This window comes from Oncorhynchus masou, chromosome 16, assembly GCF_036934945.1.
Source record: "Oncorhynchus masou masou isolate Uvic2021 chromosome 16, UVic_Omas_1.1, whole genome shotgun sequence".
Lineage (NCBI taxonomy): Eukaryota > Metazoa > Chordata > Actinopteri > Salmoniformes > Salmonidae > Oncorhynchus > Oncorhynchus masou.
In genome coordinates this window covers 45,908,518-45,932,351 of record NC_088227.1, presented here as the reverse complement: position 1 = coordinate 45,932,351, position 23,834 = coordinate 45,908,518, and the positions used below count along the sequence as shown (strand labels likewise).

At 51.3% G+C, this 23,834-nt stretch overlaps 1 protein-coding gene across 1 annotated transcript in view; it reads left to right on the top strand.

Annotated features, from left to right (window-relative positions):
* mtfr2 (mitochondrial fission regulator 2) overlaps nt 1-22,924 on the top strand; it is a 28,588-nt gene extending 5,664 nt beyond the window's left edge. Inside the window, exons 5-8 of the mRNA XM_064991778.1 lie at nt 4,084-4,313; nt 4,456-4,783; nt 10,326-10,512; nt 21,919-22,924. Of these exons, the coding sequence (XP_064847850.1) occupies nt 4,084-4,313; nt 4,456-4,783; nt 10,326-10,512; nt 21,919-21,963 (790 nt within the window). The 3' untranslated portion in view covers nt 21,964-22,924. The remainder of the gene's footprint in view (nt 1-4,083; nt 4,314-4,455; nt 4,784-10,325; nt 10,513-21,918) is intronic.
* Nucleotides 22,925-23,834: the final 910 nt, after the last annotated feature.

Here is a 23,834-nt window from a genome sequence, read left to right as displayed (position 1 = left end):
GAGACTCCTCAGACTGGTAGAACCCAGTAGATATACACAGAGACTCAGACTGGTAGAACCCAGTAGATATACACAGAGACTCAGACTGGTAGAACCCAGTAGATATACACAGAGACTCCTCAGACTGGTAGAACCCAGTAGATATACACAGAGACTCAGACTGGTAGAACCCAGTAGATATACACAGAGACTCAGACTGGTAGAACCCAGTAGATATACACAGAGACTCAGACTGGTAGAACCCAGTAGATATACACAGAGACTCCTCAGACTGGTAGAACCCAGTAGATATACACAGAGACTCCTCAGACTGGTAGAACCCAGTAGATGTACACAGAGACTCCTCAGACTGGTAGAACCCAGTAGATATACACAGAGACTCAGACTGGTAGAACCCAGTAGATATACACAGAGACTCCTCAGACTGGTAGAACCCAGTAGATATACACAGAGACTCCTCAGACTGGTAGAACCCAGTAGATATACACAGAGACTCCTCAGACTGGTAGAACCCAGTAGATATACACAGAGACTCCTCAGACTGGTAGAACCCAGTAGATATACACAGAGACTCAGACTGGTAGAACCCAGTAGATATACACAGAGACTCCTCAGACTGGTAGAACCCAGTAGATATACACAGAGACTCCTCAGACTGGTAGAACCCAGTAGATATACACAGAGACTCCTCAGACTGGTAGAACCCAGTAGATATACACAGAGACTCAGACTGGTAGAACCCAGTAGATATACACAGAGACTCCTCAGACTGGTAGAACCCAGTAGATATACACAGAGACTCAGACTGGTAGAACCCAGTAGATATACACAGAGACTCCTCAGACTGGTAGAACCCAGTAGATATACACAGAGACTCCCCAGACTGGTAGATCCCAGTAGATATACACAGAGACTCAGACTGGTAGAACCCAGTAGATATACACAGAGACTCAGACTGGTAGAACCCAGTAGATATACACAGAGACTCAGACTGGTAGAACCCAGTAGATATACACAGAGACTCCTCAGACTGGTAGAACCCAGTAGATATACACAGAGACTCCTCAGACTGGTAGAACCCAGTAGATATACACAGAGACTCCTCAGACTGGTAGAACCCAGTAGATATACACAGAGACTCCTCAGACTGGTAGAACCCAGTAGATATACACAGAGACTCAGACTGGTAGAACCCAGTAGATATACACAGAGACTCCTCAGACTGGTAGAACCCAGTAGATATACACAGAGACTCCTCAGACTGGTAGAACCCAGTAGATATACACAGAGACTCCTCAGACTGGTAGAACCCAGTAGATATACACAGAGACTCAGACTGGTAGAACCCAGTAGATATACACAGAGACTCCCCAGACTGGTAGATCCCAGTAGATATACACAGAGACTCAGACTGGTAGAACCCAGTAGATATACACAGAGACTCAGACTGGTAGAACCCAGTAGATATACACAGAGACTCAGACTGGTAGAACCCAGTAGATATACACAGAGACTCCCCAGACTGGTAGATCCCAGTAGATATACACAGAGACTCAGACTGGTAGAACCCAGTAGATATACACAGAGACTCCTCAGACTGGTAGAACCCAGTAGATATACACAGAGACTCAAGACTGGTAGAACCCAGTAGATATACACAGAGACTCAGACTGGTAGAACCCAGTAGATATACACAGAGACTCAGACTGGTAGAACCCAGTAGATATACACAGAGACTCCTCAGACTGGTAGAACCCAGTAGATATACACAGAGACTCCTCAGACTGGTAGAACCCAGTAGATATACACAGAGACTCCTCAGACTGGTAGAACCCAGTAGATGTACACAGAGACTCCTCAGACTGGTAGAACCCAGTAGATATACACAGAGACTCCTCAGACTGGTAGAACCCAGTAGATATACACAGAGACTCCTCAGACTGGTAGAACCCAGTAGATATACACAGAGACTCCTCAGACTGGTAGAACCCAGTAGATATACACAGAGACTCCTCAGACTGGTAGAACCCAGTAGATGTACACAGAGACTCCTCAGACTGGTAGAACCCAGTAGATGTACACAGAGACTCCTCAGACTGGTAGAACCCAGTAGATATACACAGAGACTCCTCAGACTGGTAGAACCCAGTAGATATACACAGAGACTCCTCAGACTGGTAGAACCCAGTAGATATACACAGAGACTCCTCAGACTGGTAGAACCCAGTAGATATACACAGAGACTCCTCAGACTGGTAGAACCCAGTAGATATACACAGAGACTCCTCAGACTGGTAGAACCCAGTAGATATACACAGAGACTCCTCAGACTGGTAGAACCCAGTAGATATACACAGAGACTCCTCAGACTGGTAGAACCCAGTAGATGTACACAGAGACTCCTCAGACTGGTAGAACCCAGTAGATGTACACAGAGACTCCTCAGACTGGTAGAACCCAGTAGATATACACAGAGACTCCTCAGACTGGTAGAACCCAGTAGATATACACAGAGACTCCTCAGACTGGTAGAACCCAGTAGATGTACACAGAGACTCCTCAGACTGGTAGAACCCAGTAGATATACACAGAGACTCCTCAGACTGGTAGAACCCAGTAGATATACACAGAGACTCCTCAGACTGGTAGAACCCAGTAGATGTACACAGAGACTCCTCAGACTGGTAGAACCCAGTAGATGTACACAGAGACTCAGACTGGTAGAACCCAGTAGATATACACAGAGACTCCTCAGACTGGTAGAACCCAGTAGATATACACAGAGACTCAGACTGGTAGAACCCAGTAGATATACACAGAGACTCCTCAGACTGGTAGAACCCAGTAGATATACACAGAGACTCCTCAGACTGGTAGAACCCAGTAGATGTACACAGACTCCCTAGACTGGTAGAACCCAGTAGATATACACAGAGACTCAGACTGGTAGAACCCAGTAGATATACACAGAGACTCAGACTGGTAGAACCCAGTAGATATACACAGAGACTCAGACTGGTAGAACCCAGTAGATATACACAGAGACTCCTCAGACTGGTAGAACCCAGTAGATATACACAGAGACTCCTCAGACTGGTAGAACCCAGTAGATATACACAGAGACTCAGACTGGTAGAACCCAGTAGATATACACAGAGACTCAGACTGGTAGAACCCAGTAGATATACACAGAGACTCCTCAGACTGGTAGAACCCAGTAGATATACAAAGAGACTCCTCAGACTGGTAGAACCCAGTAGATATACACAGAGACTCAGACTGGTAGAACCCAGTAGATATACACAGAGACTCAGACTGGTAGAACCCAGTAGATATACACAGATACTCAGACTAGTAGAACCCAGTAGATATACACAGAGACTCAGACTGGTAGAACCCAGTAGATATAGTCACCCTGAGGGTTGTGTTTAGAACCCAGTAGATATAGTCACTCTGGGGGTTGTGTGTAGAACCCTGTAGATATAGTCACCCTGAGGGTTGTGTGTAGAACCCTGTAGATATAGTCACCCTGAGGGTTGTGTGTAGAACCCAGTAGATATATTCACCCTGAGGGTTGTGTGTAGAACCCAGTAGATATAGTCACCCTGAGGGTTGTGTGTAGAACCCTGTAGATATAGTCACTCTGAGGGTTGTGTGTAGAACCCTGTAGATATAGTCACCCTGAGGGTTGTGTGTAGAACCCAGTAGATATATTCACCCTGAGGGTTGTGTGTAGAACCCAGTAGATATAGTCACCCTGAGGGTTGTGTGTAGAACCCTGTAGATATAGTCACTCTGAGGGTTGTGTGTAGAACCCTATGGGGACATGTCAGAGAAAGAGTAGGGGCGATTACTACCCAACTGTCGACAAGTTAAGCTAGCTAGCTAGTAATTTTGGCTAACTTGTTGGGTGAAAAGATGAACTTTATTTACTGTTAATGAGCCAACGGAACGCTTCTCCAAAACGGCACGGTGTCTCCAATAATGTCTGCTTTCTGAGGGTTGTGACATCTCCGCTTTCCAAAAAGCTTGTTTATAAAAGGACTATTTCTCAATCTGTCATTCCTTCTGGTCCGATCTCAGGCATCGTGAGCGTCCGTCCCGACAGGGTGCTGTGAGTCGGGGCGATGAGGTGGTGCTGGCCCCTCCACGTCCAGGGGACCCAGGGTTGGCGGCGGTCCGAGCCCAGCCTAGAGACATGATGCTGGGGCACAGATCAGACCCAGTGGCCCTGCGGAAGATCACAGCCCTGGAGGACGAGCTGCTCAAACTACGAGCTCAGATTGCCATGATTGTCACCGCGCCACCCTCAGGTGTCTAAACACACACACACACACACACACACACACACCTATCCCAGTCATGGTAAACACATTCACTCCTCTATTATGAAAGTGATACACCTGACTTATCGTTTGTTCACCTTTTTCTCTCCCTCCTTTTCCTGTCGTCTAGGTCCAGCCCATTCCCAGAACCTTCCGGGTACCCCTGGAATGTGTCCTGCCTCTGTCCTCACCTCCACCCCTTGTCCTCCTCCTCCCTGTCCTCCTCCACCTCCTCCCTGTCCTCCTCCACCCAGCTCCTCTGTTGGTCTGTCTGCGGTGGAGAATCTAATCCAGCAGGGCAGGGAGGCCGGTAAACGTCATGCCCAGGGGAAGAGCCATGAGGCTGGGCAGGTTGGACTACTACAGTCCCAGGATAAGGCGGTAGGACAGGGCCCGGTCCCCACCATGCTGGATGTACTGAATGAACTGAACCAGGTGAAACTGCGCTCCGTGCAGAGGTAAGCATGGACACTAAGGCATGTCACTGTGCTGGAGTCAAGTCTACAACTCTGAGAGCCTGTCTGTCTATAGCAGCAGATCTGCCAAGCTGCAAGCCTTTTGCGGTGAAATCAAATGTTATTGGTCCATATTTAGCAATGTTATTGGTCACATACACATACTCAACAGCAGTTACAGCTGCAGGTCTCTTGGGGTATGTCTCTATAAGCTTGGCACATCTAGACACTGGGATTTTTGCCCATTCTTCAAGGCAAAACTGCTCCAGCTCATTCAAGTTGGATGGGTTCGGCTGGTGTACAGCAATCTTTAAGTCTCATACCACAGATTCTCAATTGGATTGAGGTCTGGACTTTGACTAGGCCATTCCAAGACATTTAAATGTTTCCCCTAAAACCACCCGAGTGTTGCTTTAGCAGTATGCTTAGGGTCATTGTCCTGCTGGAAGGTGAACCTCCGTTCACCAAATGTGTTTTCTTATTTTTTTCTTTAAGCAATGGCTTTTTTTCCGGCCACTCTTATGTAAAGCCCAGCTCTGTGGAATGTACGGCTTAAAGTGGTCCTATGGACAGATACTTTGCATCTCCTTCAGGGTAATTTTGGTCCCTTTGTTGCCTCTCTGATTAATGCAGCTCCTTTAGGGTTTAGGGTTTCTTTGGTCTCTTTCTTTTAATGCCCTCCTTGCCTGGTTTGTGAGTTTTGGTGGATGGCCCTCTCTTGGCAGGTTTGTTGTGGTGCCATATTCTTTCCATTTTTTTAATTAATGGATTTTATTTAGTCAGCCACCAATTGTGCAATTCTCCCACTTAAAAAGATGAGAGAGGCCTGTAATTTTCATCATAGGTACAATTCAACTATGACAGACAAAATGAGACAAAAAAATCCAGAAAATCACATTGTAGGATTTTTAATGAATTTATTGGCAAATTATGGTGTGTATAGTTGAAGTCGGAAGTTTACATACTTAGGTTGGAGTCAGTAACTGCTTGACCTCATGGGAAAATCAACAGAAATCAGCCAAGACCTCAGAAAACAAACTGTAGACCTCCACAAGTCTGGTTCATCCTTGGGAGCAATTTCCAAACGCCTGAAGGTACCACGTTCATCTGTACAAACAATAGTACGCAAGTATAAACACCATGGGACCAGGCAGCTGTCATACCGCTCAGGAAGGAGACGCATTCTGTCTCCTAGAGATGAACTTACCTTGGTGCGAAAAGTGCAAATCAATCCCAGAACAACGGCAAAGGACCTTCTGAAGATGCTGGAGGAAACAGATACTAAAGTATCTATATCCACAGTAAAAGGAGTCCTACATCAACATAACCTGAAAGGCCGCTCAGCAAGGAAGAAGCCACTGCTCAAATCAAATTTTATTTGTCACATACACATGGTTAGCAGAGGTAAATGCGAGTGTAACGAAATGCTTGTGCTTCTAGTTCCGACAATGCAGTAATAACCAACAAGTTATTTACATTTAACTCATTTAGCAGACGCTCTTATCCAGAGCGACTTACAAATTGGTGAATTCACCTTCTGACATCCAGTGGAACAGCCACTTTACAATAGCCACTTTACAACAAGTAATCTAACTAACAATTCCAAAACTACTTTCTTATACACAGTGTAAGGGGATAAAGAATATGTACATAAAGATATATGAATGAGTGATGGTACAGAGCAGCATAGGCAAGATACAGTAGATGGTATCGAGTACAGTATATACATATGAGTTGAGTATGTAAACAAAGTGGCATAGTTAAAGTGGCTAGTGATACATGTATTACATAAGGATGCAGTAGATGATATAGAGTACAGTATATACGTATACATATGAGATGAATAATGTAGGGTATGTAAACATTATATTAGGTAGCATTGTTTAAAGTGGCTAGGGATATATTTTACATCCTTTCGATATATTTTACATCAGCTCCAAAACCGCCATAAAAAAGCCAGACTACAGTTTGCAACTACACATGGGGACAAATATTGTACTTTTTGGAGAAATGTCCTCTGGTCTGATGAAACAAAAATGGAACTGTTTGGCCATAATGACCATCGTTATGTTTGGAGGAAAAAGGGGGATGCTTGCAAGCCGAAGAACACCATCCCAACCGTGAAGCACGTGGATGGCAGTATCATGTTGTGGCGGTGCTTTGCTGCAGGAGGGTCTGGTGAACTTCACAAAATAGATGGCATCATGAGGTGGAGAAATGATGTGGATATATTGAAGCAACATCTCAAGAAATCAGTCAGAAAGTTACAGCCTGGTCGTAAATGAGTCTTCCAAATGGACAATGACCCCAAGCATACTTCCAAAGTTGTGGAAAAATGGCTTTAAGGACAACAAAGTCAAGGTATTGGAGTGGCCATCACAAAGCCCTACACCTTAGCCAAATACTTTTAAACTCAGTTTTTCACAAGCCCTGACATTTCACATTCTTAAAATAAAGTGGTGATCCTAACTGACCCAAGATAGGGAATTTTTACTAGGATTAAATGTCAGGAATTGTGAAAAACTGAGTTTAAAAGTATTTGGCTAAGGTGTATGTAAACTAACGACTTCAGCTATGTGTGTGTGTGTATATATATACATACAGTGCCTTGCGAAAGTATTCGGCCCCCTTGAACTTTGCGACCTTTTGCCACATTTCAGGCTTCAAACATAAAGATATAAAACTGTATTTTTTGTGAAGAATCAACAAGTGGGACACAATCATGAAGTGGAACGACATTTATTGGATATTTCAAACTTTTTTAACAAATCAAAAACTGAAAAATTGGGCGTGCAAAATGATTCAGCCCCCTTAAGTTAATACTTTGTAGCGCCACCTTTTGCTGCGATTACAGCTGTAAGTCGCTTGGGGTATGTCTATCAGTTTTGCACATCGAGAGACTGACATTTTTTCCCATTCCTCCTTGCAAAACAGCTCGAGCTCAGTGAGGTTGGCTGGAGAGCATTTGTGAACAGCAGTTTTCAGTTCTTTCCACAGATTCTCGATTGGATTCAGGTCTGGACTTTGACTTGGCCATTCTAACACCTGGATATGTTTATTTTTGAACCATTCCATTGTAGATGTTTCTTTATGTTTTGGATCATTGTCTTGTTGGAAGACAAATCTCCGTCCCAGTCTCAGGTCTTTTGCAGACTCCATCAGGTTTTCTTCCACATGTTTGGTGTGTCTCCCAGGTGGCTTGTGGCAAACTTTAAACGACACTTTTTATGGATATCTTTAAGAAATGGCTTTCTTCTTGCCACTCTTCCATAAAGGCCAGATTTGTGCAATATACGACTGATTGTTGTCCTATGGACAGAGTCTCCCACCTCAGCTGTAGATCTCTGCAGTTCATCCAGAGTGATCATGGGCCTCTTGGCTGCATCTCTGATCAGTCTTCTCCTTGTATGAGCTGAAAGTTTAGAGGGACGGCCAGGTCTTGGTAGATTTGCAGTGGTCTGATACTCCTTCCATTTCAATATTATCGCTTGCACAGTGCTCCTTGGGATGTTTAAAGCTTGGGAAATCTTTTTGTATCCAAATCCGGCTTTAAACTTCTTCACAACAGTATCTCGGACCTGCCTGGTGTGTTCCTTGTTCTTCATGATGCTCTCTGCGCTTTTAACGGACCTCTGAGACTATCACAGTGCAGGCGCATTTATACGGAGACTTGATTACACACAGGTGGATTGTATTTATCATCATTAGTCATTTAGGTCAACATTGGATCATTCAGAGATCCTCACTGAACTTCTGGAGAGAGTTTGCTGCACTGAAAGTAAAGGGGCTGAATAATTTTGCACGCCCAATTTTTCAGTTTTTGATTTGTTAAAAAAGTTAGAAATATCCAATAAATGTCGTTCCACTTCGTGATTGTGTCCCACTAGTTGTTGATTCTTCACAAAAAAATACAGTTTTATATCTTTGTTTGAAGCCTGAAATATGGCAAAAGGTCACAAAGTTCAAGGGGGCCGAATACTTTCGCAAGGCACTGTATATATATATTCCAACATTCTATTGGTTGCAAGAATTGAAAAATTACACATTTTGGTACTGTGCATTTTGTTTGTTCGTGTTTGTTCGTGTTTGATATCATTTTAAGACTCTTGGTTTCAGGAAATGGCAGTTACAGGTTTATTTATTTTTTAGAATAAAATAACTTCCCCCTCAGGCCTGAGGGGGAAGTTGACTGACCCCCCCCCCCCCCTAACCAACCGCAGGCCTGAGGGGGAAGTTGACTGACCCCCCCCCCCCCCCCCTAACCAACCTCAGGCCTGAGGGGGAAGTTGACTGACCCCCCTAACCAACCTCAGGCCTGAGGGGGAAGTTGACTGACCCCCCCCTAACCAACCTCAGGCCTGAGGGGGAAGTTGACTGACCCCCCCAACCAACCTCAGGCCTGAGGGGGAAGTTGACTGACCCCCCCAACCAACCTCAGGCCTGAGGGGGAAGTTGACTGACCCCCTAGCCAACCTCAGGCCTGAGGGGGAAGTTGACTGACCCCCCTAACCAACCTCAGGCCTGAGGGGGAAGTTGACTGACCCCCCCCCAACCAACCTCAGGCCTGAGGGGGAAGTTGACTGACCCCCTAGCCAACCTCAGGCCTGAGGGGGAAGTTGACTGACCCCCCCCTAACCTCAGGCCTGAGGGGAAGTTGACTGACCCCCCCAACCAACCTCAGGCCTGAGGGGGAAGTTGACTGACCCCCCTAGCCAACCTCAGGCCTGAGGGGAAGTTGACTGACCCCCCCCTAACCAACCTCAGGCCTGAGGGGGAAGTTGACTGACCCCCCCAACCAACCTCAGGCCTGAGGGAGAAGTTGACTGCCCCCCCCCCTAGCCAACCTCAGGCCTGAGGGGGAAGTTGACTGACCCCCCAACCAACCTCAGGCCTGAGGGGGAAGTTGACTGACCCCCCTAGCCAACCTCAGGCCTGAGGGGGAAGTTGACTGACCCCCCTAACCAACCTCAGGCCTGAGGGGGAAGTTGACTGCCCCCCCCCCTAGCCAACCTCAGGCCTGAGGGGGAAGTTGACTGCCCCCCCCTAGCCAACCTCAGGCCTGAGGGGAAGTTGACTGACCCCCTAGCCAACCTCAGGCCTGAGGGGGAAGTTGACTGACCCCCCCCCCTAGCCAACCTCAGGCCTGCATCAGCCCTGAACATGTTAAACATATTTCTAGTTAGCTACTGAAGCTAAATTCCCAAGTGAGGGGGGGTTCTCATAATAAATTATCCAAGGTCTGACGCATGTCCTGGTTTTAAAGCACAGCTCTTCCAGGCCCTGGAGTAGGGCCCTGTTCATGAGTTGTGCACTAATTAAGAGGGGGTGCCATGATTGCCTGTATGGCAAGAAAATCTGTCACAATGGCCGCGATCGAGAGCATCAAAACCATGATGCATCATGGGTAAATTGTGACTGACTGATCTAGACATAATAATGAGTAGTTATTTACGATGTGAGGGGTGTGTGTGGAACAAACCCACTCTCTGACTGGCACTGAATGTTATGTAGTTCTTTAGTGTCTTGCGTTTGCCCCAACCCCCAGGTCGCCCGGGGGAACGCCGGTGCGGAGGAGGCGGAGCAAGGGCGCGGCGTTGCTAAGCGACCCGGCCTCCATGATTGCCGAGGCCCTGAGGAGGAAGTTCGCCCACCGTCGTCTTGACGACTCGTACGACAAAGAGAACCGCTCGGTAGAGCTCTCGCCGTTCGGCAGCCCCGATACATCGCCCTGTGTAAGTACATACAGAACCACGCTTACAAACTGTAACCCTGGCTGTTAGGAGAGACAGTCCCAGGCTGTTAGGAGAGACAGTCCCTGGCTGTTAGGAGAGACAGTCCCAGGCTGTTAGGGGAGACAGTCCCAGGCTGTTAGGAGAGACAGTCCCTGGCTGTTAGGAGAGACAGTCCCAGGCTGTTAGGGGAGACAGTCCCAGGCTGTTAGGGGAGACAGTCCCAGGCTGTTAGGAGAGACAGTCCCAGGCTGCTAGGAGAGACAGTCCCAGGCTGTTAGGGGAGACAGTCCCAGGCTGTTAGGAGAGACAGTCCCAGGCTGTTAGGAGAGACAGTCCCAGGCTGTTAGGAGAGACAGTCCCAGGCTGCTAGGAGAGACAGTCCCAGGCTGCTAGGAGAGACAGTCCCAGGCTGTTAGGGGAGACAGTCCCAGGCTGTTAGGAGAGACAGTCCCAGGCTGCTAGGAGAGACAGTCCCAGGCTGCTAGGAGAGACAGTCCCAGGCTGTTAGGGGAGACAGTCCCAGGCTGTTAGGAGAGACAGTCCCAGGTCCCAGGCTGTTAGGGGAGACAGTCCCAGGTCCCAGGCTGTTAGGGGAGACAGTCCCAGGCTGTTAGGGGAGACAGTCCCAGGTCCCAGGCTGTTAGGGGAGACAGTCCCAGGTCCCAGGCTGTTAGGGGAGACAGTCCCAGGCTGTTAGGAGAGACAGTCCCAGGCTGTTAGGGGAGACAGTCCCAGGCTGTTAGGAGAGACAGTCCCAGGCTGTTAGGGGAGACAGTCCCAGGTCCCAGGCTGTTAGGGGAGACAGTCCCAGGCTGTTAGGGGAGACAGTCCCAGGTCCCAGGCTGTTAGGAGAGACAGTCCCAGGCTGTTAGGGGAGACAGTCCCAGGTCCCAGGCTGTTAGGAGAGACAGTCCCAGGCTGTTAGGAGAGACAGTCCCAGGCTGTTAGGGGAGACAGTCCCAGGCTGTTAGGAGAGACAGTCCCAGGCTGTTAGGGGAGACAGTCCCAGGTCCCAGGCTGTTAGGGGAGACAGTCCCAGGCTGTTAGGAGAGACAGTCCCAGGCTGTTAGGAGAGACAGTCCCAGGCTGTTAGGAGAGACAGTCCCAGGTCCCAGGCTGTTAGGGGAGACAGTCCCAGGTCCCAGGCTGTTAGGGGAGACAGTCCCAGGCTGTTAGGGGAGACAGTCCCAGGTCCCAGGCTGTTAGGGGAGACAGTCCCAGGTCCCAGGCTGTTAGGGGAGACAGTCCCAGGTCCCAGGCTGTTAGGGGAGACAGTCCCAGGCTGTTAGGAGAGACAGTCCCAGGCTGTTAGGAGAGACAGTCCCAGGCTGTTAGGAGAGACAGTCCCAGGCTGTTAGGAGAGACAGTCCCAGGCTGTTAGGGGAGACAGTCCCAGGCTGTTAGGAGAGACAGTCCCAGGCTGTTAGGAGAGACAGTCCCGGGCTGTTAGGAGAGACAGTCCCAGGCTGTTAGGAGAGACAGTCCCAGGTCCCAGGCTGTGAGGAGAGACAGTCCCAGGCTGTTAGGAGAGACAGTCCCAGGCTGTTAGGAGAGACAGTCCCAGGCTGTTAGGAGAGACAGTCCCAGGCTGTTAGGAGAGACAGTCCCAGGCTGTTAGGAGAGACAGTCCCAGGCTGTTAGGAGAGACAGTCCCAGGTCCCAGGCTGTTAGGAGAGACAGTCCCAGGCTGTTAGGAGAGACAGTCCCAGGCTGTTAGGAGAGACAGTCCCAGGCTGTTAGGAGAGACAGTCCCAGGTCCCAGGCTGTTAGGAGAGACAGTCCCAGGCTGTTAGGAGAGACAGTCCCAGGCTGTTAGGAGAGACAGTCCCAGGCTGTTAGGAGAGACAGTCCCAGGTCCCAGGCTGTTAGGAGAGACAGTCCCAGGCTGTTAGGAGAGACAGTCCCAGGCTGTTAGGAGAGACAGTCCCAGGCTGTTAGGAGAGACAGTCCCAGGCTGTTAGGAGAGACAGTCCCAGGCTGTTAGGAGAGACAGTCCCAGGCTGTTAGGAGAGACAGTCCCAGGCTGTTAGGGGAGACAGTCCCAGGCTGTTAGGGGAGACAGTCCCAGGCTGTTAGGGGAGACAGTCCCAGGCTGTTAGGAGAGACAGTCCCAGGCTGTTAGGAGAGACAGTCCCTGGCTGTTAGGAGAGACAGTCCCGGGCTGTTAGGAGAGACAGTCCCAGGCTGTTAGGAGAGACAGTCCCAGGCTGTTAGGAGAGACAGTCCCAGGCTGTTAGGAGAGACAGTCCCTGGCTGTTAGGAGAGACAGTCCCTGGCTGTTAGGAGAGACAGTCCCAGGCTGTTAGGAGAGACAGTCCCAGGCTGTTAGGGGAGACAGTCCCAGGCTGTTAGGAGAGACGGTCCCAGGCTGTTAGGAGAGACAGTCCCAGGCTGTTAGGAGAGACGGTCCCAGGCTGTTAGGAGAGACAGTCCCAGGCTGTTAGGAGAGACAGTCCCAGGCTGTTAGGAGAGACAGTCCCAGGCTGTTAGGAGAGACAGTCCCAGGCTGTTAGGAGAGACAGTCCCAGGCTGTTAGGAGAGACAGTCCCAGGTCCCTGGCTGTTAGGAGAGACAGTCCCAGGTCCCTGGCTGTTAGGAGAGACAGTCCCAGGCTGTTAGGAGAGACAGTCCCAGGCTGTTAGGAGAGACAGTCCCAGGCTGTTAGGAGAGACAGTCCCAGGCTGTTAGGAGAGACAGTCCCTGGCTGTTAGGAGAGACAGTCCCAGGCTGTTAGGAGAGACAGTCCCAGGCTGTTAGGGGAGACAGTCCCAGGCTGTTAGGAGAGACAGTCCCAGGCTGTTAGGAGAGACAGTCCCAGGCTGTTAGGAGAGACAGTCCCAGGCTGTTAGGGGAGACAGTCCCAGGCTGTTAGGAGAGACAGTCCCTGGCTGTTAGGAGAGACAGTCCCAGGCTGTTAGGGGAGACAGTCCCAGGCTGTTAGGAGAGACAGTCCCAGGCTGTTAGGGGAGACAGTCCCAGGCTGTTAGGGGAGACAGTCCCAGGCTGTTAGGGGAGACAGTCCCAGGCTGTTAGGGGAGACAGTCCCAGGCTGTTAGGAGAGACAGTCCCAGGCTGTTAGGAGAGACAGTCCCAGGCTGTTAGGGGAGACAGTCCCAGGCTGTTAGGAGAGACAGTCCCAGGCTGTTAGGAGAGACAGTCCCAGGTCCCAGGCTGTTAGGAGAGACAGTCCCAGGCTGTTAGGAGAGACAGTCCCAGGCTGTTAGGAGAGACAGTCCCAGGCTGTTAGGGGAGACAGTCCCAGGCTGTTAGGAGAGACAGTCCCAGGTCCCAGGCTGTTAGGAGAGACAGTCCCAGGCTGTTAGGAGAGACAGTCCCAGGCTGTTAGGGGAGACAGTCCCAGGCTGTTAGGAGAGACAGTCCCAGGCTGTTAGGAGAGACAGTCCCAGGTCCCAGGCTGTTAGGAGAGACAGTCCCAGGCTGTTAGGAGAGACAGTCCCAGGCTGTTAGGGGAGACGGTCCCAGGCTGTTAGGAGAGACGGTCCCAGGCTGTTAGGAGAGACGGTCCCAGGCTGTTAGGAGAGACGGTCCCAGGCTGTTAGGAGAGACGGTCCCAGGCTGTTAGGAGAGACAGTCCCGGGCTGTTAGGAGAGACAGTCCCAGGCTGTTAGGAGAGACGGTCCCAGGCTGTTAGGAGAGACAGTCCCGGGCTGTTAGGAGAGACAGTCCCGGGCTGTTAGGAGAGACAGTCCCGGGCTGTTAGGAGAGACAGTCCCGGGCTGTTAGGAGAGACAGTCCCAGGCTGTTAGGAGAGACAGTCCCAGGCTGTTAGGAGAGACAGTCCCAGGCTGTTAGGAGAGACAGTCCCAGGCTGTTAGGAGAGACAGTCCCAGGCTGTTAGGAGAGACAGTCCCAGGCTGTTAGGAGAGACAGTCCCAGGCTGTTAGGAGAGACAGTCCCAGGCTGTTAGGGGAGACAGTCCCAGGCTGTTAGGGGAGACAGTCCCAGGCTGTTAGGAGAGACAGTCCCAGGCTGTTAGTAGAGACAGTCCCAGGCTGTTAGGGGAGACAGTCCCAGGCTGTTAGGAGAGACAGTCCCTGGCTGTTAGGAGAGACAGTCCCTGGCTGTTAGGAGAGACAGTCCCGGGCTGTTAGGAGAGACAGTCCCAGGCTGTGAGGAGAGACAGTCCCAGGTCCCAGGCTGTTAGGAGAGACAGTCCCAGGCTGTTAGGAGAGACAGTCCCAGGCTGTTAGGAGAGACAGTCCCAGGCTGTTAGGAGAGACAGTCCCAGGCTGTTAGGAGAGACAGTCCCAGGCTGTTAGGAGAGACAGTCCCAGGCTGTTAGGAGAGACAGTCCCAGGCTGTGAGGAGAGACAGTCCCAGGTCCCAGGCTGTGAGGAGAGACAGTCCCAGGCTGTTAGGAGAGACAGTCCCAGGCTGTTAGGAGAGACAGTCCCAGGCTGTTAGGAGAGACAGTCCCAGGCTGTTAGGAGAGACAGTCCCAGGCTGTTAGGAGAGACAGTCCCAGGCTGTTAGGGGAGACAGTCCCAGGTCCCAGGCTGTTAGGAGAGACAGTCCCAGGCTGTTAGGAGAGACAGTCCCTGGCTGTTAGGAGAGACAGTCCCAGGCTGTTAGGAGAGACAGTCCCAGGCTGTTAGGAGAGACAGTCCCAGGCTGTTAGGAGAGACAGTCCCAGGCTGTTAGGAGAGACTGTCCCAGGCTGTTAGGGGAGACAGTCCCAGGCTGTTAGGAGAGACAGTCCCAGGCTGTTAGGAGAGACAGTCCCAGGCTGTTAGGAGAGACAGTCCCAGGCTGTTAGGGGAGACAGTCCCAGGCTGTTAGGGGAGACAGTCCCAGGCTGTTAGGAGAGACAGTCCCAGGCTGTTAGGAGAGACGGTCCCTGGCTGTTAGGAGAGACAGTCCCAGGCTGTTAGGAGAGACAGTCCCAGGCTGTTAGGAGAGACAGTCCCAGGCTGTTAGGAGAGACAGTCCCAGGCTGTTAGGAGAGACAGTCCCAGGCTGTTAGGAGAGACAGTCCCAGGCTGTTAGGAGAGACAGTCCCAGGCTGTTAGGGGAGACAGTCCCAGGTCCCAGGCTGTTAGGAGAGACAGTCCCAGGCTGTTAGGAGAGACAGTCCCAGGCTGTTAGGAGAGACAGTCCCAGGCTGTTAGGGGAGACAGTCCCAGGTCCCAGGCTGTTAGGAGAGACAGTCCCAGGCTGTTAGGAGAGACAGTCCCAGGCTGTTAGGAGAGACAGTCCCAGGCTGTTAGGAGAGACAGTCCCAGGCTGTTAGGGGAGACAGTCCCAGGCTGTTAGGGGAGACAGTCCCAGGCTGTTAGGAGAGACAGTCCCAGGCTGTTAGGAGAGACAGTCCCAGGTCCCAGGCTGTTAGGAGAGACAGTCCCAGGCTGTTAGGAGAGACAGTCCCAGGCTGTTAGGAGAGACAGTCCCAGGCTGTTAGGAGAGACAGTCCCAGGCTGTTAGGGGAGACAGTCCCTGGCTGTTAGGTGAGACAGTCCCTGGCTGTTAGGAGAGACAGTCCCGGGCTGTTAGGAGAGACAGTCCCGGGCTGTTAGGGGAGACAGTCCCGGGCTGTTAGGGGAGACAGTCCCAGGCTGTTAGGGGAGACAGTCCCAGGTCCCAGGCTGTTAGGAGAGACAGTCCCAGGCTGTTAGGGGAGACAGTCCCAGGCTGTTAGGGGAGACAGTCCCAGGCTGTTAGGGGAGACAGTCCCAGGCTGTTAGGGGAGACAGTCCCAGGCTGTTAGGGGAGACAGTCCCAGGCTGTTAGGGGAGACAGTCCCTGGCTGTTAGGTGAGACAGTCCCTGGCTGTTAGGAGAGACAGTCCCAGGCTGTTAGGAGAGACAGTCCCAGGCTGTTAGGAGAGACAGTCCCAGGCTGTTAGGAGAGACAGTCCCAGGCTGTTAGGAGAGACAGTCCCAGGCTGTTAGGAGAGACAGTCCCAGGCTGTTAGGAGAGACAGTCCCAGGCTGTTAGGGGAGACAGTCCCAGGCTGTTAGGAGAGACAGTCCCAGGCTGTTAGGAGAGACAGTCCCAGGCTGTTAGGAGAGACAGTCCCAGGCTGTTAGGAGAGACAGTCCCAGGCTGTTAGGAGAGACAGTCCCAGGCTGTTAGGGGAGACAGTCCCAGGCTGTTAGGGGAGACAGTCCCAGGTCCCAGGCTGTTAGGAGAGACAGTCCCAGGCTGTTAGGAGAGACAGTCCCTGGCTGTTAGGAGAGACAGTCCCAGGCTGTTAGGAGAGACAGTCCCGGGCTGTTAGGAGAGACAGTCCCGGGCTGTTAGGAGAGACAGTCCCGGGCTGTTAGGAGAGACAGTCCTGGGCTGTTAGGAGAGACAGTCCCGGGCTGTTAGGGGAGACAGTCCCAGGCTGTTAGGGGAGACAGTCCCAGGTCCCAGGCTGTTAGGAGAGACAGTCCCAGGCTGTTAGGAGAGACAGTCCCAGGCTGTTAGGAGAGACAGTCCCAGGCTGTTAGGAGAGACAGTCCCGGGCTGTTAGGGGAGACAGTCCCGGGCTGTTTGGGGAGACAGTCCCAGGCTGTTAGGAGAGACAGTCCCAGGCTGTTAGGAGAGACAGTCCCAGGCTGTTAGGAGAGACAGTCCCAGGCTGTTAGGAGAGACAGTCCCAGGCTGTTAGGGGAGACAGTCCCGGGCTGTTAGGAGAGACAGTCCCGGGCTGTTAGGAGAGACAGTCCCGGGCTGTTAGGAGAGACAGTCCCAGGCTGTTAGGAGAGACAGTCCCGGGCTGTTAGGAGAGACAGTCCCGGGCTGTTAGGAGAGACAGTCCCAGGCTGTTAGGAGAGACAGTCCCAGGCTGTTAGGAGAGACAGTCCCGGGCTGTTAGGAGAGACAGTCCCGGGCTGTTAGGGGAGACAGTCCCGGGCTGTTAGGGGAGACAGTCCCGGGCTGTTAGGGGAGACAGTCCCGGGCTGTTAGGGGAGACAGTCCCGGGCTGTTAGGGGAGACAGTCCCAGGCTGTTAGGAGAGACAGTCCCAGGCTGTTAGGAGAGACAGTCCCAGGCTGTTAGGAGAGACAGTCCCAGGCTGTTAGGAGAGACAGTCCCAGGCTGTTAGGAGAGACAGTCCCAGGCTGTTAGGAGAGACAGTCCCAGGCTGTTAGGAGAGACAGTCCCGGGCTGTTAGGGGAGACAGTCCCGGGCTGTTAGGGGAGACAGTCCCGGGCTGTTAGGGAGACAGTCCCGGGCTGTTAGGGGAGACAGTCCCGGGCTGTTAGGGGAGACAGTCCCGGGCTGTTAGGGGAGACAGTCCCGGGCTGTTAGGGGAGACAGTCCCGGGCTGTTAGGGGAGACAGTCCCGGGCTGTTAGGGGAGACAGTCCCGGGCTGTTAGGGGAGACAGTCCCGGGCTGTTAGGGGAGACAGTCCCGGGCTGTTAGGGGAGACAGTCCCGGGCTGTTAGGGGAGACAGTCCCGGGCTGTTAGGAGAGACAGTCCCGGGCTGTTAGGAGAGACAGTCCCAGGCTGTTAGGGGAGACAGTGCCAGGCTGTTAGGGGAGACAGTCCCAGGCTGTTAGGAGAGACAGTCCCAGGTCCCATGCTGTTAGGAGAGACAGTCCCAGGCTGTTAGGAGAGACAGTCCCAGGCTGTTAGGGGAGACAGTCCCAGGCTGTTAGGAGAGACAGTCCCAGGTCCCAGGCTGTTAGGAGAGACAGTCCCAGGCTGTTAGGGGAGACAGTCCCTGGCTGTTAGGGGAGACAGTCCCTGGCTGTTAGGAGAGACAGTCCCAGGCTGTTAGGAGAGACAGTCCCAGGCTGTTAGGAGAGACAGTCCCAGGCTGTTAGGAGAGACAGTCCCAGGCTGTTAGGAGAGACAGTCCCAGGCTGTTAGGGGAGACAGTCCCAGGCTGTTAGGAGAGACAGTCCCTGGCTGTTAGGAGAGACAGTCCCAGGCTGTTAGGAGAGACAGTCCCGGGCTGTTAGGAGAGACAGTCCCGGGCTGTTAGGGGAGACAGTCCCGGGCTGTTAGGGGAGACAGTCCCGGGCTGTTAGGGGAGACAGTCCCGGGCTGTTAGGAGAGACAGTCCCGGGCTGTTAGGAGAGACAGTCCCAGGCTGTTAGGAGAGACAGTCCCAGGCTGTTAGGAGAGACAGTCCCAGGCTGTTAGGGGAGACAGTGCCAGGCTGTTAGGAGAGACAGTCCCAGGCTGTTAGGAGAGACAGTCCCAGGCTGTTAGGGGAGACAGTCCCAGGCTGTTAGGAGAGACAGTCCCAGGCTGTTAGGAGAGACAGTCCCAGGCTGTTAGGAGAGACAGTCCCAGGCTGTTAGGAGAGACAGTCCCAGGTCCCAGGCTGTTAGGAGAGACAGTCCCAGGCTGTTAGGAGAGACAGTCCCAGGCTGTTAGGGGAGACAGTCCCAGGCTGTTAGGAGAGACAGTCCCAGGCTGTTAGGGGAGACAGTCCCAGGCTGTTAGGAGAGACAGTCCCAGGCTGTTAGGGGAGACAGTCCCAGGCTGTTAGGAGAGACAGTCCCTGGCTGTTAGGAGAGACAGTCCCAGGCTGTTAGGAGAGACAGTCCCAGGCTGTTAGGAGAGACAGTCCCAGGCTTTTAGGGGAGACAGTCCCAGGCTGTTAGGAGAGACAGTCCCAGGCTGTTAGGGGAGACAGTCCCAGGTCCCTGGCTGTTAGGAGAGACAGTCCCAGGCTGTTAGGGGAGACAGTCCCAGGCTGTTAGGAGAGACAGTCCCAGGCTGTTAGGAGAGACAGTCCCAGGCTGTTAGGAGAGACAGTCCCAGGCTGTTAGGAGAGACAGTCCCAGGCTGTTAGGAGAGACAGTCCCAGGCTGTTAGGGGAGACAGTCCCAGGCTGTTAGGAGAGACAGTCCCAGGCTGTTAGGAGAGACAGTCCCAGGCTGTTAGGGGAGACAGTCCCAGGCTGTTAGGAGAGACAGTCCCAGGCTGTTAGGAGAGACAGTCCCAGGCTGTTAGGAGAGACAGTCCCAGGCTGTTAGGAGAGACAGTCCCAGGCTGTTAGGGGAGACAGTCCCAGGCTGTTAGGAGAGACAGTCCCAGGCTGTTAGGAGAGACAGTCCCAGGCTGTTAGGAGAGACAGTCCCAGGCTGTTAGGAGAGACAGTCCCAGGCTGTTAGGAGAGACAGTCCCAGGCTGTTAGGAGAGACAGTCCCAGGCTGTTAGGGGAGACAGTCCCAGGTCCCAGGCTGTTAGGAGAGACAGTCCCAGGCTGTTAGGAGAGACAGTCCCAGGCTGTTAGGAGAGACAGTCCCAGGCTGTTAGGGGAGACAGTCCCAGGCTGTTAGGAGAGACAGTCCCTGGCTGTTAGGAGAGACAGTCCCAGGCTGTTAGGAGAGACAGTCCCAGGCTGTTAGGAGAGACAGTCCCAGGCTGTTAGGAGAGACAGTCCCTGGCTGTTAGGGGAGACAGTCCCAGGCTGTTAGGAGAGACAGTCCCTGGCTGTTAGGAGAGACAGTCCCAGGCTGTTAGGGGAGACAGTCCCAGGCTGTTAGGAGAGACAGTCCCTGGCTGTTAGGAGAGACAGTCCCAGGCTGTTAGGAGAGACAGTCCCTGGCTGTTAGGAGAGACAGTCCCAGGCTGTTAGGAGAGACAGTCCCTGGCTGTTAGGAGAGACAGTCCCAGGCTGTTAGGGGAGACAGTCCCAGGTCCCAGGCTGTTAGGAGAGACAGTCCCTGGCTGTTAGGAGAGACAGTCCCAGGCTGTTAGGAGAGACAGTCCCAGGCTGTTAGGAGAGACAGTCCCTGGCTGTTAGGAGAGACAGTCCCAGGCTGTTAGGAGAGACAGTGCCAGGCTGTTAGGGGAGACAGTCCCAGGCTGTTAGGAGAGACAGTCCCAGGCTGTTAGGAGAGACAGTCCCTGGCTGTTAGGAGAGACAGTCCCAGGCTGTTAGGAGAGACAGTCCCAGGCTGTTAGGGGAGACAGTCCCAGGCTGTTAGGAGAGACAGTCCCAGGTCCCAGGCTGTTAGGAGAGACAGTCCCAGGTCCCAGGCTGTTAGGAGAGACAGTCCCAGGTCCCAGGCTGTTAGGAGAGACAGTCCCAGGCTGTTAGACTGTGTCCCAATAGTCTCTCCTATCTGTGGTGTCCCCCAGTCAGTGTCAGTCTGTGATCTGCCAGCTGGTGGTGCTGTTTCTCGGTCTGGAGTGTGTCTGGTCATTTTGTAGTTGAGATGGTAAAATGTGGGTAAAGTTACTGGGACTTTACAACCTTCTAGAGCTCTGGTCAAAGGAAATGCCCTGTACTATAGCCCTATGTAGGGAACAGGGAGACATAGAGCACTACTCTTGACTAGAATCCTATGTAGGGAACAGGGAGACATAGTGCACTACTCTTGACTAGAATCCTATGTAGGGAACAGGGAGACATAGTGCACTACTCTTGACTAGAATCCTATGTAGGGAACAGGGAGACATAGTGCACTACTCTTGACTAGAATCCTATGTAGGGAACAGGGAGACATAGTGCACTACTCTTGACTAGAATCCTGTGTAGGGAACAGGGAGACATAGTGCTCTACTCTTGACTAGAATCCTATGTAGGGAACAGGGAGACATAGTGCACTACTCTTGACTAGAATCCTATGTAGGGAACAGGGAGACATAGTGCACTACTCTTGACTAGAATCCTATGTAGGGTATAGGGAGATATAGTGCACTACTCTTGACTATAGCCCTATGTAGGGAACAGGGAGACATAGGGCTCTAGTCAAGAGTAGTGCACTATGTAGGGAACAGGGAGACATAGTGCACTACTTTTGACTAGAACCCTGTGTAGGGAACAGGGAGACATAGTGCACTACTCTTGACTATAGCCCTATGTAGGGAACAGGGAGACATAGGGCTCTAGTCAAGAGTAGTGCACTATGTAGGGAACAGGGAGACATAGTGCACTACTTTTGACTAGAACCCTGTGTAGGGAACAGGGAGACATAGTGCACTACTTTTGACTAGAACCCTATGTAGGGAACAGGGAGACATAGTGCACTACTTTTGACTAGAACCCTATGTAGGGAACAGGGAGACATAGTGCACTACTTTTGACTAGAACCCTATGTAGGGAACAGGGAGACATAGTGCACTACTTTTGACTAGAACCCTATGTAGGGAACAGGGAGACATAGTGCACTACTTTTGACTAGAACCCTATGTAGGGAACAGGGAGACATAGTGCACTACTTTTGACTAGAACCCTATGTAGGGAACAGGGAGACATAGTGCACTACTTTTGACTAGAACCCTATGTAGGGAACAGGGAGACATAGTGCACTACTTTTGACTAGAACCCTATGTAGGGAACAGGGAGACATAGTGCACTACTTTTGACTAGAACCCTATGTAGGGAACAGGGAGACATAGTGCACTACTTTTGACTAGAACCCTATGTAGGGAACAGGGCAACTTTTGTTCTCTTCCTCTTACCTGGTCACGTGACCCGTCTTCTGTTTTAGATCCCCCAGCATTCCAAGCGCAGCCAAGGACGACTCCACCTGTGACCTCTGACCTCCAAGGTCAACTAAACCAGCAGGCTATCGCTTCGCCAACCGGAAACACCGATGCCCCCCCCGACTACTATGGCAACTGCTGACTGAGTGTGCGTCCCAATCATACCTCCTTTCTCTCGAAGTGTACACTTGTTCGCTACTTTTAGATTAGGGAAGTGAACAAGTGTACGTTTTAGGAGGAAGGAGAGATAATTGGGATACAGGCCAGGTCTGTTTATTTTCCGTTTGTTTTAGAAGAGCGTCTCTTGTCTTTTCACCGTGTTCTGTTCTATGATGCGTCCCATCAGGTATTGTTTATATAAAGGGACCATTGATATTGAGGATAATTTATTTGCATGCAGTCATTTTAATTGTGTATATATTTCGCTGTAAATACACTATGTGACCAAAAGTATGTAGACACCTTTTCCAACATCTCATTCTAAAATCATGGTCATTAATATGGAGTTGGTCCCTCCCCCTTTGCTGCTATAACAGCCTCCACTCTTCTGGGAAGGCTTTCCACTAGATGTTGGAACATTGCTGCTATAACATCCTCCACTCTTCTGGGAAGGCTTTCCACTAGATGTAGGAACATTGCTGCTATAACAGCCTCCACTCTTCTGGGAAGGCTTTCCACTAGATGTAGGAACATTACTGCTATAACAGCCTCCACTCTTCTGGGAAGGCTTTCCACTAGATGTAGGAACATTGCTGCTATAACAGCCTCCACTCTTCTGGGAAGGCTTTCCACTAGATGTTGGAACATTGCTGCTATAACAGCCTCCACTCTTCTGGGAAGGCTTTCCACTAGATGTAGGAACATTGCTGCTATAACAGCCTCCACTCCTCTGGGAAGGCTTTCCACTAGATGTTGGACCATTGCTGCTATAACAGCCTCCACTCTTCTGGGAAGGCTTTCCACTAGATGTTGGAACATTGCTGCTATAACAACCTCCACTCTTCTGGGAAGGCTTTCCACTAGATGTTGGAACATTGCTGCTATAACAGCCTCCACTCTTCTGGGAAGGCTTTCCACTAGATGTTGGAACATTGCTGCTATAACAGCCTCCACTCTTCTGGGAAGGCTTTCCACTAGATGTAGGAACATTGCTGCTATAACAGCCTCCACTCTTCTGGGAAGGCTTTCCACTAGATGTTGGAACATTGCTGCTATAACAGCCTCCACTCTTCTGGGAAGGCTTTCCACTAGACAGATGATTTTTACGTGCTTCAGCACTCGGCTTGTCTGGTCTACCACTTCATGGCTGAGCTGTTGTTGCTCCTAGGCGTTTCCACTTCACAGCTCAAACAGGGCAGAAATTTAACAAACTGACTTGTTGGAAAGGTGGCATCTTATGACGGTGCCACGTTGAACGTCACTGAGCTCTTCAGTAAGGATCATTCTACTACCAGTGTTTGTCTATGGAGATTGCATGGCAGTTTGCTCGGTTTTATACACCTGTCATCAACGGGTGTGGCTGAAATAACTGAATTCACTCATTTGAAAAGTGTCATACATACACTATGAATACATGAAATGGCTGAATTCACTCATGGGGTGTCCACATACTTTTGCATATATAGTGTAGATATACCAGTGTTTTTCTACTTTGACTTAGTTTTATTGTTTTGGTCCAGTTGAATGATTTCCATGTTTCTATTATCTAGGATTTCTGGGTCATATTCATTAGTGCACACTGTAGCAAAACCTTTTGCCAGTGATAACAGAAACGATCTTATTGGACAACCTTCGCTTCTTCCTACCTACCTCCCTTGTACGATTTTAAAGTAACGATCTATTATTATAATGTGGACAGATGGCTCTCCACTCTTATCAAAAATACTCTTGTCTTTTGTTTTATGTGTTCTTATTTACTGCT